This window comes from Kryptolebias marmoratus, linkage group LG1 (genome assembly GCF_001649575.2).
Source record: "Kryptolebias marmoratus isolate JLee-2015 linkage group LG1, ASM164957v2, whole genome shotgun sequence".
Lineage (NCBI taxonomy): Eukaryota > Metazoa > Chordata > Actinopteri > Cyprinodontiformes > Rivulidae > Kryptolebias > Kryptolebias marmoratus.
The window spans coordinates 21480717-21495092 of record NC_051430.1 but is presented as its reverse complement, the minus strand read 5'-3'; the positions used below and the strand labels follow the sequence as shown (position 1 = coordinate 21495092).

The following is a 14376-nucleotide window of genomic DNA, read 5'->3' as shown; positions in this document are numbered from 1 at the left end:
TTACTTTCCAACTTTACTGAGGTCAGAAGTGAGACAGCAGAATTACTCTAAACGAGAGTGTTACACAGAAAGTTATGGATGTGGACCCTTTGGGTGGTTCACATGCCACAGTGAAAAGTGCCAAGATGTGTACCATGTTCGCTCTGCTCAAATCGACACCTACTGGTGCTCTGTGAATGGAAAAGCTCCTGATAACTCAGGGTACCTGTTTGGAGGCATTTACAGCCCTTCTCTCCTGAACCCTGTCACCAAAGCCAAAAGCTGCCCATCAGACTTCATTCCAGTAAAGTTTCTATCAGATGGCCAAATGATCTGTGTGAGTAAGGACTACGAGATCGGCGCCAGATTCTCCGTACCATTCGGAGGCCTCTTCAGCTGTGAATCTGGCAACCCACTGGTTAAAAACCAGCACAGGTGTCCTCCAAAGTTCAATCAGCACCTCGCCACGGTCAGTGATGGCTGTGAAATCCTTTACTGTGTCCAGTCTGGATTGTTCACAGGGGGTGAGCTGCTACCAATCCGCCTCCCTCCGTTCACTAATTCTCCTCTTATCAGCATGCGAGCCACCAACACAGTGATGGTGCTGACTGAGGGAGAAAACAGCTGGGTCAGAGTTGGGAAGATGGGAACATGGAAACGTGCCCAACCAGAGGAAATCAACCAACTTCTTTGGAAGTTGAACCCAGAACAGACTCAAATGTCGAGTGGGAAGAAAGCAGGAGTAGCACTTGGAGTGATGGGTTTGATCCTGCTGGGGGTTATTTTAGTATGGTTTTTGGTTAAGGGGAGGAGGATCTCTAGATTTAGGTTGAGGGACTACACGAAAGTACATGAGGAGGATGAGATAGATAGAGACATAGCCTGATGAAGCCTAAAACAATAACAAAACAGAAGGCTTCGAATCCAAACAAGATCTAATGTTCAGCTCTTTAATTCCATTAACTTTTAAGAGATTTAACCTTTCACAGTTTTCTATTCTTTACCAGAAAACTCACTGTTTATATAGGAACTCCTGCATTCAAGCTTATCATGAAGCTGTATTTTTTTTCAGCATTTTGTTTTTCTCAAATTACAGTCTTTGTTTTGGTGAAATCTGAACCATTGCTGCCTCCATGAGGCCCAAACAGACAATGACGTAATATAATTTACTTATCTTTATATGTGTTGTAGGAACTTCTATAAAACACTGCATAAGAACACTTTACAGATTGGTTTTGATGAACCTCTTATCTTGAAGTAAAAACATAAGCTTTGCATTCCTTAACTTCTTGTATCATGCTATAAAACTAGTAATATATTTATCTAAAGTGTATTAAATACTAATCAAATAACAAGATGTCTTTATTGTTTTGTTGAACTAATGCAAGTTATGTCTGATCATATAAAACCTTGAAAATGCCATTATTTAACAGTGAGACACACCGACTTTCAAATTGAAGTTACTGACTCACATTAAGTATTTAGTTTTAAAATCTACCTCCCATGTATACGTAAAGCTTAGAAATCTTCTACTGTTTCAAATTAACCATGAAATTATGTCATCTCATTTTCTTATGTAAAAGCTTTTGAAAACACTGCTGTCAAACTTTGGCCAAATAATGCATTCTTTTGGTCAAATCTGGTTAATTGTGGAGGGTCTGTGATCGGATGTGCAACCACCTAATGAACAGTGTGAATATGAGCCAGAGAAACACTATGCAGTTCTCAGGACCGTCCAAACGGACACCCCAGCATAGCTGTTCATTACATCACTGGTCATGGTTAGAGACAACTGTTAAAACTATTCACTGCATCTCATTTGGACTGCTCACCCATGAGACGCTGTTACTAGTTTAACTACTCGGGGGTATTGGGTGTTCAACATGTGACCTGTCACCTCCTGAAGGGTGACAGTCGGAACTTTAAACATGGCTTCATGGCACACAAGATTGATGACACTCAAGCCCACCACCAGGGGGACCCTTAAGAAACGTACCACAATTAGTTGAACAACTTCCACATTATTGACTACGTTAAGGCTAACTAACTGCTGGAGTAACAAATTACTTTTCATAGTTGCTCCTCAACACCCAGTGTAGATAAATAGTTGCTGCCCTCTAGAGGCCAGAGAGGGAACAGACTGAGGAGAATTAGGGTTGCAGATCATGAGTCTCAGAATACATACAGCCTTTTGAAGATCTTCCACAGTTGTATGAGGTGGCTAAAATTGTCCATGAGAATAATAGAGAGATGAATGCTGTTTGCTTTTTTACTTTGGAACTTGACTAAAAATTGAAGCTTGAAGTTTGAAATTCAGACTTCACTGAAAACATTCGGGATTCATGTTATGTGCATTGACAGAGGAACACCTTTTCTATATCACCTCCAGGATCACATTTGTTGCTCATTTAAGAATGAAGAGTGGATAATGCTCCTCAAATTGGAGTAATCTATTTGACTAAAACGCTACTTTAGAATCACAGATTTTCTCAGAGCATTAATTCCAAGTTACAGGTTACTGTTATTTGTCATGGCTTAAGATACCTGATTGAAAAAAAAAAAAACTATCTGTAAAATAGTTAAAATAATTGTCAAAAAAAGGAAAACAAATTTATTACTAACATTTTATTTTGCAACTTCAGTCATAAGTTAAAGATAAGTGAACCTGCTAATACCAAACCTGGCATCAGAAAAAGTCTTATTGTCATAAAACATGAATATGACAGTACATAAAACACAAGCATTCATTTCAAATGTTTATCAGTTCAAAAATTAATCTGAAAACATACAAAGGACTTGGGAAAAAAACCTTGCAGTAACACATGTACACTTACAACGTACTGACTACAAAACATACGCTTCATCTGCCTGCTAAGGAGAATTTGTGACCAATGTTCCAGGAGCACATTTTCAAATTATTTTATTTTAAACTCGTAAAAGCTACAGACTACACCCAAACAAACATGTGGGTCATTAGAAAAAGTCAAATGTTTGATGATAAATTTGCCTAAATTTGACATCGGAACTAAACCCAAAAGCTTACAGTGACAAAGACTCAGAATACCTTAAAGACTTTTGACACAGTTCCAAACTTTTAAGAACTTATCAGAAATGACGAGGGAATCCAACATGTTAGAAGTATTTTTAGCACCCATGTTCAAGTTGTGAGTAGGTAAATATCCCAGGCTTGAAGTAATTCCTCCATCCAAAGAGAATATTAAAGATCAGTTTCATTTTGATAGAATAACAATAACATTTATCTATAATAAAGAACAAAGACTATGTGAACGCAGCTTGTGAGCTGCACATAACGTGGTGTATATAAGACTTAGAAGGCAGTCATTTTGTTGAGCTTGTGCGCAGGTAAAAAAAGAGTTTTAGGCACAGGTATCGTAGTACAGGTTTGCAGCAGACTGCCTTCAGTCACAAGAATGCCTTTAAAAACATTTGTTCAGTTTCTAGGTTGTTGTGTGTATCACAGTCCCAGGGAGGCTTTGAGTAAAGACGCCATATCTTCAGGTATGGTCCCCTCAACACCTAAAACAACAAAAAAACAACCCAAAACACAACAATTTGTTAACTTATTTGCTTTAAACTAATCCAGAGCTTCTATGTGTGCTTCAATATTTTGATTCAGAATCCTACGCTTTTATTTTACTTTTAAAATGTGTACACAAAACATCTGTCTGACAACAGACTGTTTTATTCAACACAAGAAAATTATATACACAAAAATCAAATACTCATTTGAAATTTTTTTTATGAGACTATTTACAAACAAAAGGCAAACTGTCGAGAAAATTGTGCAAAAATTTAATTTCACAAAAACAAGAAATTCTCTTAATTACTCTAAAGCTTACTTTTGAAAAGTAAAACTTAACGTCTGTAATGTATTCATTACAAGCACTACTGCAGAAACGGAAACAATAAAGGTCAGTGCTCGATGGTGTAGCGTTTCTCTTACCTTGTTCAGCAGCGGTCATGTCCTGTTCTAACTTTAGCTTCTTGTGGCCGAGCTGCAGGATGCAGTCCTCTATGCTGTCCTTACTGATCAGCTTGATCACCTGGACAGTCCTGGCACACACAGTGAGCTACATTACACACCAAGCCCAATACATATGAAGGAACCGTTTTTAATAATAATAATAAATGTATTTGTTTAGCCCTTTACAATAACCACTAGGTTAACCAAAGTGCTTTACGGTGGGTAAAATAAAACCTAAAACACAAGGAATAAAACAGGATAAAGCACAAAGATTGTAGAATAAAGTAAAAAACAAAAAGAGGGGTCTTTTCATTCAGCGAGATTTTGTAATGTATTTAACACAGATTTTTGAGTCTAATCACACTCCATAGAGCTAAGATGCTTCTCACCAAGCCGTGGCATAAAAAAAAATTTGCACTAGAGAAAATAGATGTCGTTCTAACCTGGTTTGGCCCACACGGTGACATCTATCCTCGGCCTGTTTGTCGTTGTAAGGATTGCAGTCGATGTCGTGCAGGATGACAACATTTGCTGAGGTGAGGTTGATGCCGAGCCCTCCGGCACGGGTTGATAGCAGAAACACGAATATCTCAGGGTCTGTGTTGTACTCATCGATCAACACAATCCTACAGGAGAAGGAGGAAAAATTGCAACCATTGAATTTCAGTGCAAACTGCGATTCTATTTTTCTCAGTTTTGCATAATCGTTCGATCTTTTGCAACAGCAGCTGACCAGTTTTTAGTATCTGATCCTGACAAAAAACCTGACCTGTCAGCTATAGGTGTGGATCCATCCAGTCGGACGTAACGATGATGAAGATGTTTGAGCAGCACTTCCACAATGTCTAACATCATGGTAAACTGACTGAATAGGACCACTCTGTCTCCCTGTAGAAAGGCATAAGGAGTTAAAATTTCCTATTTCTGTAAATAATAATTATATATACACACACACTTCTATATACACATATATTCTGACCTGGCTTTTTAGGGAGGCCAGCAGCTCTTTAAGGTGGTGGAATTTCCCAGAGTCCAGCAGAAGGCTGTTATCAAGCTGGTAGGAGCTGATGGAGGAGTACTGCCGACACAGGCGATGCAGCTCGAAGTCTGACATCACTTCCATGTCTTCCTGAATCAGAGCAGCACTGGCATCAAAGTGGGTTGGCTCCTGAGGAGGAAGAAAGGGAGACAAAGGAAGCATTTAACATAAGGAGTAATGCTGTGAATGAAATAACTGCACATCTATTTTAATGGTTGGTAGTAGGACACACCTTAAGCATAAGTTTGCTCATGGCTTTAAGCTTTTCTGTGGTGTAATACTGTCTATGAAGGAGAGGATGGTTGGCCATTTTCCTCAACTGCATCATCACATTACACAGCTCGCGCTCTGAAGGAAAAAATGCATAAGAGAAATGTTTACTGTGCTTCAGGTCCAAAATCATGCCATGACGGACAACAGGGAGTGCTCAGGAAAGCCAATAAAACGAGGCTTACTCTCTCCATTAGTGGAAGTTTTCAGTTTTTTAATGAGGGCTTTGTAGAGAGCCTTCTGTTTCTCACTCATTGAGCAGAACTCGATTTTTTCTTCTTTAGCCGGCAGCTGCTTAAGGACCTGGGAAAAGGAAGAGGACACGGTTTCAATATTCTTTTTTTTCCATTATAAACAAGCTAAAAAAGGTACTGAACAACAAGATCTAGTGTTTTGTATATGTGTTTCAGTAGAACACTGTTACAGGTAACAAATATCCCATAAATAAGGTTTTGTTTCATTTATTTTTGTCTGTATTTCTAATTTTTTTATAAGTTTAATTTTAACAAAGACCAACTGAACGACTTAAAGTTTAGTCTACCACAGCTTCATGCAGATAGAACAATTTAAAAGCAAGCAATTAACAAAAAAATAAAAGAGCTAAACTAAATAATTGTTGATTCCCAAGTTCAACTCACCTCACTCTTGACTCGTCGGAGGATAAACGGTTTCATGATGAGTTTGGCCTGAGAAATACGATCCCTCTCGAAACGGCTTTGTTCCTCATAAGATTTCTGACAACAAGAAGTAACATTTAACGCTTTAGTCAAATCAAAACTCACGCTAATGCTACCTTTTGTGGTAATGCTTTTAGTGCTGTTCAAATTCTTCCTTATTAAACCTGACAAATCTGATTTTTTTCTTCAGTTATTTGTAAACTCTTTAATCACAGACTCTGAACTCATGAACTCACATACACGTTATGCTTTCTCCAGACTAATTTGGTGGGATAGTTTGCAATGCAGTCATTTAAAATCTTACATGGAAAAAGTTGCAACAGGCCGAGACATCGCCTGCTCCTAACTCAGACATTTGGTGCCATTCGGCGTAAAACGACACAGACGTCCAAAGGAACTCGACTTACCATGGAAAACATTTTGGAGAGCTGCATTGTGGAGCTGGAGAACATGGAGGGCATGATGAAGTTCAGGAGAGACATCAGCTCCAGGAGGTTGTTTTGTAAAGGAGTTCCTGTCAGCAGCAGGCGATGATCAGCCTTTAATAAAAAAAAAACAAACAAAAAGATCCTAAACTGATACGTACAACACTCCAGGATGGAAAACACTGAAAAAACCACATAAATCAACTAACGTTAATAGACATAAGGTGACGGTAGCGCAGGGAGTTCATGTTCTTCAACATGTGGCCTTCATCAAACACAGCGTACTTTAGATGCAGTTTGCGGAAAAGGCTGCGGTCGTTTTCGTTTCCTATAGCCGAGTTATACCTGCCGATCAAACACAAGAGATGTGCAAATGAGACGGTGCTTCATGTTCATCGTGCACTCCGGATCAACGACAGTAACTTGGTTGCTGCAGAGACGAGTAACACGTTGCTTACGTGGTCACAATGACATTGAACTCCACTTCCTGGTTGAGGATGTCGTGTTTGAGGTAGCGCCGCTCTTCGACAGATCCTGTGAAAAAAAAAAAAAAAAAGGACGGCACAGTGGCAAGAGCTCAACTTAAAAGCAAATATATGTCCAATTAACCCACAGAATGTTTGCATAATAATCAAAAAGAAGAAAATAATACACAAGGATTTGGGGTTTTTAAGAGATGTACAATTTGAATTCCAAGAAGAAAAATCAAAGTTGAGTGACTCAAACTTTTACAAAAAACATAGTCTGGTTTGAATTTTATCTTTATTACCAAACAGTAAACATTTAGCCTGAATAAAGCTTGTTGCTGGGTTTTGCCACTGAGCAAAATCCAACTTCAAATTGGCTTATTACTTTGATTTCTCCTGAGCAACATAAACAAACACTTGTTTACAGTCACCCTCTATAATCAATAAAAAACCACATCCACAAAAATAAACAAGATTTTTTTTTCCACTGTAAAAAAATAAATGATGATTGAGTTTTACCGTAATAAATAAGGACTTTAAGGCTTGGACACCACAACTTCAGCTCTCGAACCCAGTTATCTAAAGGATGGAGAAAGTAACAAAATGAATGAATTAATTATTTTAGGTGCAGTTTTACAAACAAGTCACTTAATAAATACACTTAAAACTGCCTTAGACAACACATCCTGCTTTTTTATACATTAATATTATAAATGGAGTGGGACGAATTGCCAGAGTATCTTATTTTGTGACGATCCTTACCCAGTGTAGAGGAAGGCACAATGATAAGATGAGGACCTTGAATTTCATTTTCATACAGCTGAGCCAGAAATGCTATCGCCTGGATAGTTTTCCCCAAACCCTGAGAGGAGTGAAAATAATATTAGAAAAAAACAAACATTAGGGGTCAGGAGAAAAATCAGGAATCATGAAAGTCATGTAGATGGACAAAAACAATGTGTGGTCATCTTTCAGAGTACATACTACCATTACCAAAAAAATAAAAAATAATTCTGAGACTTAAACACAATAGTTTCAAAGAATTATATAAATCAAAGTTCTCACTTTTGTGAATAATATATTTTATATTTATCTTTACTAGTTAACTTACCTGCAGAAAAACTGCATAAATGCCCATAAAACACTAATATTGGCACTCTGACAGTCATTAAAGACATTTATTCAATCCTGACATGAGGCAACATATGCATGCTCATAAGAATATGGAATAAGTAATTACTTTACAATTAAAGTAGGTTAAACCTCTCAAATAGTTTTTCTCTTTTGTGAGATGGCTGTTTGTGATTTATTCAGGCTAGTAGCTTAAATCTGAGTGTCTCCAAATATCATTAAAGCCTGATAATAAGGAGACAACTGAGAAAACGACAAAGCTGGAGCCAAATATTGTCTTTTGACCTTGATTACAGATAAGCAAAAGTCAAACAAGTTGTAAATGTCATCTAGACCTAAGACACACTTATTTTCCTCCACAGACAACTTTTGGTTCTTTACAAAACATATTTTAAACAGGTCTTTAGGACAAAATAGATTAAACAAGCTGTTCTTTTGCTTTTAACAAGTTGAAAATCCACTTTTTTAAATCAGCGAAGACTTTTGCATCCTACAAGTGCTGACATGGTCGCCTTACCATTTCATCTGCGAGGATCCCACTCAGATTGTGTTCATGCAGGAGCAACAGCCACTTCAGACCAATCAGCTGATACGGTTTAAGCTCAAACCTGAAAGGCAACCAAGTAGCAATAAGATTTAAATTTCTCCCCATAGTTGTATATAATTTGTTCAATGCTCATAATTTCTCATGAAGCTCGTGTTTTATCTGTCCGTAGCTACAGTGTGGTGTGTTTTGTCCATATTGAAGTGACATGTTAACAATACCTACTGCCTGCCCCCTGACGATGTTTGTCTTCCAACAAAACTAACAATTTTGCTTTCAAGGGTATCAGGGATGCATGACATTTGGAAAACATGTAGCTGTGTTCATTTTTTTAATGTAGCCCATTTAAAAACAACAGTGTTGACCAAAGTGCTTCACAAGGAGGTTAAAAACAAACAGAAAAACCATCAAAACAACGATTTTAAAGAATTTAAAACCAACTAGTACAATAGAACAGGCTAAAAAATGTAAAAGTGCAAATCTGCTAAAACTGGGGAATATTCACTCTCCATGTGCTGAAAAAGCGGGTAAAGAAAACGGATGATTGCACTCACTGGCTGTTGAGTATGCTGGGCTGTTTTGAAGACCCCATTCCATTGTCCATCACCTTGGTGACCCGTTTAACCATTTTTGAAGAAATGGTTTCACACTTGGACATGAGTCCCAAGACGACCTTCCGCTCCTTGAGGACAACTTTGCAGCCCTGCAGCAAATCTTCTGAAAGTCCATTTCCCTTGTGAAACACATCCCACTGAAGAGAAACAATAATGTATAGGATTCACAAATACCAGGTATGTATACACACACACACACATCGATTATTGCTTAATTAAGTAAACAATCTTGATGTGTACTAAGCACTTCAAATGACCGATTAGTTCAATAACTTTGAGAACTACATACTTAGAAAAGAAAAAAACATGTTGGAAAAAAATATTAAAATGATATGAGACTTGGTGAGTTAAACAGGTGTGTTCCATGTTTCTATTAAGAACATTTCTATCAGCAACAATAGCTCTGTTAACATTTTTTTTTCTCCTGAAAAGGAGATTGTGCAGTCTTTGGTAATTAACATAAAAAAAAATAATAATTCCGTACACATACTGTATATAGGATTTCTTTCTTCATATGTAAGACATACAAACAGAAAAAAATAATCTCTTACCAGGCTTTCCCAGGTATCAAAAGGCCTCAGCTCCACAATCCTCTGGGCCTTTTTTACAGAACAGCCAGCTATCAAAGACAGCTCATCTATAGTAGCGTTCTGGAAAAACGCCACAATCTCCTTCCTTACATTTGGCTTTCCACCTTCAGCGTCTAGCTCATCGTCCGACTCCTCGAACTCGCTGGTTACCGAGTCCTCATCGTAATCACTTTCCCCATCAGAGCTGTCAGTTTTGCGTGAGGCACGTGCCGCCTTCTTCCTCTCCGCTGCCTGCTTCATAGCAATGCTGGTCTCACTGGCATATCTGGACACAGTCTGAGAGGTTGAGGAGGAAGAGGAAGGCGTCACAAAGGAAGAGGTAGATGTTGGCCTGACAGAAGAGGATGAAGGGACGGAATCTGCTTTTTTTGCAATCCACGAAGAACGGACAGAGAAGTCACTTTTGATTTTGGAACTTTTGCTGTCCTCTGACTCTGAATCGTCTTCACTGTCCTTTGTAACATCCGTGTCGTTTGCATCGCTCCCGTCAGATTCACTGTGATTTCTGTGGTCCTCGTCATCCTTACAATCCACAGTCTTTTCACCATCCTCATATTTGTGGTTCCTAGAATCTGCGTGGTCTCTACTTGACTTATCTTTGCTCTTTGATTTCTGCTCTTGTGAATCAGCTGAGGAGGAACTGCTATTTTCTGTCAATAGTAAAAAAAAAACATTGATCAGTAAAGACACTACTTTAAACACACAAGTAAAAAGTATAAAAAAAACATGATGCAAATGAGAAGATGACCAGATTCGGATGAGAAGCTGTGTCTGCACCTGTGTCTGAGAACAACTGCAGAACCTGCAGAGCATCTTTAACATTCCAGTAGTGTTCTTGAAGCACCATTCGCAGCTCCTACACCATGAGGAAAGTAAGACAAAGTTCTTTATTTTCTAACTAAACCATAGAGATTGCTTCAGATTTCTTCTATTTGTCATTATTTCTTTGGATATATATATATATATATATATAAAATAATTCAATGAAGAAAACATCAATTTTTTAAACAGATTTACTAGAAATATAGGAAAGTGGGCTTGTTTCACACTGAGTCTTTCTGTAGGATTTTCAACGGCATAGAGCTTTATAGAGAAACTATTTTTAAACTGAAAGGCAGCAGCTGCCTTAGTTAAAGTGAGAAAAATACAAAAGGATTAGTTTTGTTAACAGTTTAGTCTGCATGAAAAAAAACACACATTATTCCATTAGAAATGAAATAACTTCACCTCCTTATCCTGGTCAGGAAACCTTCTTTGAAGTCTTCTCACCATGGCCTCCTGCTTCTCCCAGTTTGGTTCTTTCTCGTCATTTTCTTCTTCATCAGAGGCCTTTAAATTGAGAGGAAAAAAAAAAATTCTGAATCCATTTCAATTCTGTTTGAAAATACTTGCAAAGGTTTGCTGTTGGTCATTACAGAAAAGCCGAATACAAATCATTTGGTTTTCAAATAGTATGCATTTGCTTTCATTATAAAAGCAGCATTAGTGATCTCACCACTGATGGTCTCCTTTTCTTGCTGGGTTGAATCTCACCACTGTCCTGAGAACTGCTGGATTCATCCTGCTTTCTCTTCCTGCCTTGACTCTGAGCTGAGAGGACGACACGAGCAGCGTTCTCATAAAAAAATGACGGACAAAAACCATTTGTGGACGGCACATTGGTTCTGGGATAGCCGCGCACATAAAACATTTCCAGTTTGCTTTTCTGCACACTGAACTTTAGATTTATGAAGTTAGCCAAGTTGTGGAATACATAAATAAAAAAAACAAAGCAGCCATTTTTTACCAGTCATAAAAGTGGACACAAAGTGAATGGATGTAAAAAATATGACTTCTTTATGGTAGAATGCAACAAAATAAAAACTCAATTACCTTCTTTATCACCAAATTTTAAAAGGCAGGCAGCGACAGCTCCTTCCAGCGTGCTTGTATCCCTTATGATCTGAGAAAAAGCAAAGCACATGATGTGTTAAATAGATCTAAACCAGGTAAAAAAAAAAAGATCAGCAGCATCCAAATTAGAGCTGGTTAAAAACAGTTCATCTTCAGAAGATGCTTACTTCAAATCAAATTATTCTTAACATATCTGACAGTTTTAGCTGGGGAAAAAAGTGACAATTGGACTTGTGGCATTCTTGAATATGAAAAAGAGGGTCAACAAAATCAGATCTTTATCCACCTCAAGAACATCAGTTCTTGTCAACTGAGGAAACATCTCCAGCAATTTGTTCATTTTCTCATCCATGTCGTTGTCCTCATCATCTGTATAATCGGATGCTGCCTTCCAAACAGGGCTCCTGTAAAAGAAACGAGAGCAATTCTGTAGGACAGCAATATTTTGAATGACTGGGAAAACATTTATGTAATTCAGAGCCCATTTGATAACCCTGAATGCCTTGGGAGTACCATGGCCTCGATGGCCAAGAATGTACAACGTTAAACATACTTAAACTTCTGGGTCGGGGTGGTTTTTTTCTTTGGTTCGGAGATTACTTCGTCCTCCTCCAAGTCGATGGTAACGACTTCTTCAAAAACCACTCCTCGTGCGTGGGACTTTGATGGGGTTTTGACAGGTTTCATCCGAGCTGAAAAACACATCAGTAAACATGCTGTCAGATGCATTTCTGTCAGCATGAGGACACGAGAGTCTTATATCATAATATATGCTGATACACACTGAAGGCGGTCTCAGGCCTGACAATCCATCTGTTCTAATGTAAGTGTCTTAGGTGTAATTACTATAACCTGTTTCAAGGTGCATTTCAGGCAGTAATGTGGAACCTGGACAGAAGCTGTGGAGGTTTATATTTGTGACATTAGCTTGGACTTGCAGTCTGGTAACAAAGAGAGATGTGAGGCCTGCTGACACAACTGATTAATTGCAAATTATGTCCGTCTTAAGAGCATTCAGAACAAGAACATTGTGCCACAACAGCTACATCAGCCACATCCTAAACACATCCAGTGCTCCCGATTTAACCATGCAATGTCACTAATAAAATATTACAACACGACAGCGTGAAGGTCGAGTCCGTAAGCTCAGTATGAACAATATCCATGTTACTGTTACCGATAGCATAGCATAGTCACGAACATCTGGCTAACAGTGTAAGCTACTACTTACCTGGCCTATTCTCCTTTTCAGAATCAGGACTTTTGGTGCCGCAAACCTGCTCTTCTTTGTTTGCTCCTTTCTTCATGAAACGAAACCGGTCCAAGTTGAACAGACTCATTCTAGCTAGTCTTTATTGTCATAACATGCAGTGGTAGCCCTTTGTCTGACAATATTTTCTATGTTAGCGTAGCGCATCAAGCAGTATCTTCCTGTTAGCCAATGTGATAATTCAGCTAATGTTATACGTTAGCATGGATGCCGGGGGAGGAAGCCCTGCATAGACGGGAAATTTTACGCTTTGTCACTGCCGCGTTTTTGACCGTAGTAGTTTAAAATCAAACTCTAGCACACATTTGGCACAAATGAAGAAAAGAGGTATATTCCGAGTTTAATACATGATGGTTTTAAGCCGACTAAAGCTGCGAGTATAAGTCATTGATTTCCCGCCTACTAAAGCGGCACAGGATGCTTTGCCGACGCTGCTAATTGGCCAGGGGAGCAAGTGGGCGGGATTTACACCGGAAACTCAAGATAGTACACCGTAACACACTTCCGTTTCTGCTCAAATAGTTTAACAAACTGCGAGGGGAAAAGAATCGTTACTATTTATATGTCTTAATTCCAATCCCTAACAAACTAATGACTAATATTCATCATAATATTTATGAATATCATATCAATGCCTAATGCTAAACAGAGCACACACACACACACACACACACACACACACACACACACACACACACATATATATATATATATATATATATATATATATATATATATATATATATATATATATATATATATATATATATATATATGTTTACATTTATTGGCATCCCTTTTTTCTCCCATAACAATTTCCTTTTCCTTGTAATTTTACCCAATTTAAACAATTTGTATATAGTCCACAAGAAGACAACCACCATAGTAAAGGTTTGCCTTACATACTCTAATCAAAAGAGGGCAGCAGATTCTCTGTGATGAGAAAAGGGGCTGGTCTTGTGTTTACCTGTCAGTTGTAAAAGCTGCCACTTTGTAACATATATGTTTAAGATGCTAATAATAGATTCAAATCCAGCAGGCTGAAAGAGTACTGAATATGACCTGGTTAACCTGAGAAACAATAACAAAAACATCCAGAAATGACATCCAATTTCTTATAAGGTCAAAAAGATCTGCTGAGAGTTGTTGAAAGGCTTGTACTTACTATAAGAATATGTTGATTTACAACTAATTCTCAGTCATCCAGGACATTCAAGGAGCTTTTTAAAAAAACAGTGACTGGACTTCGTATGACCTCTCATTCAAAAAGTCTCTTCAGTTCTGATCATGGATTGGGAGTTTTAGTTTTATACGGATGTCCCAACAAAAACTTGCAACTCCCAATCCGTGATCAGAACTAAAGAAGCCCTTTGAGATGGCAGGTTAAAAAAACCTTAATAAAAACAAGAAAAAATATCCATGACACTTTAAAAACTTAACCGTAGGAATAGCTGAAACAATTTACCTATGATAAACAGAGCCAAACTTTTTT

The 14376-nt window shown here is 38.0% G+C and overlaps 1 protein-coding gene across 1 annotated transcript; it reads right to left on the bottom strand.

Annotated features, from left to right (window-relative positions):
* Positions 1 to 2589: 2589 nt before the first annotated feature.
* smarcad1a (SWI/SNF-related, matrix-associated actin-dependent regulator of chromatin, subfamily a, containing DEAD/H box 1 a) lies at positions 2590 to 12954 on the bottom strand. The gene is made up of 23 exons (XM_017413594.3): positions 12846 to 12954; positions 12168 to 12306; positions 11901 to 12018; positions 11594 to 11663; positions 11217 to 11311; positions 10949 to 11050; positions 10499 to 10577; positions 9683 to 10371; positions 9072 to 9268; positions 8491 to 8581; positions 7605 to 7704; positions 7362 to 7421; positions 6834 to 6909; positions 6585 to 6720; positions 6358 to 6489; positions 5912 to 6007; positions 5459 to 5576; positions 5236 to 5351; positions 4944 to 5132; positions 4734 to 4852; positions 4408 to 4590; positions 3944 to 4053; positions 2590 to 3516 (listed from the first exon to the last, which is right to left on the bottom strand). Exons 1-23 carry the CDS (start codon positions 12952 to 12954, stop codon positions 3455 to 3457), a joined length of 3186 nt encoding a protein of 1061 aa, XP_017269083.1. The 3' UTR covers positions 2590 to 3454.
* Positions 12955 to 14376: the final 1422 nt, after the last annotated feature.

Bases quoted from the DNA above. Each gene is read 5' to 3' on its own strand.
- smarcad1a (XM_017413594.3), bottom strand. From the start codon at position 12,954: ATGAGTCTGTTCAACTTGGACCGGTTTCGTTTCATGAAGAAAGGAGCA. The intron at 7,422-7,604 runs GTAAGGATCGTC...TCCATCCTTTAG, and splicing joins TGTGCCTTCCTCTACACTGG to ATAACTGGGTTCGAGAGCTG. The intron at 6,008-6,357 runs GTAAGTCGAGTT...TCTTGTTGTCAG, and splicing joins TCTCCAAAATGTTTTCCATG to AAATCTTATGAGGAACAAAG.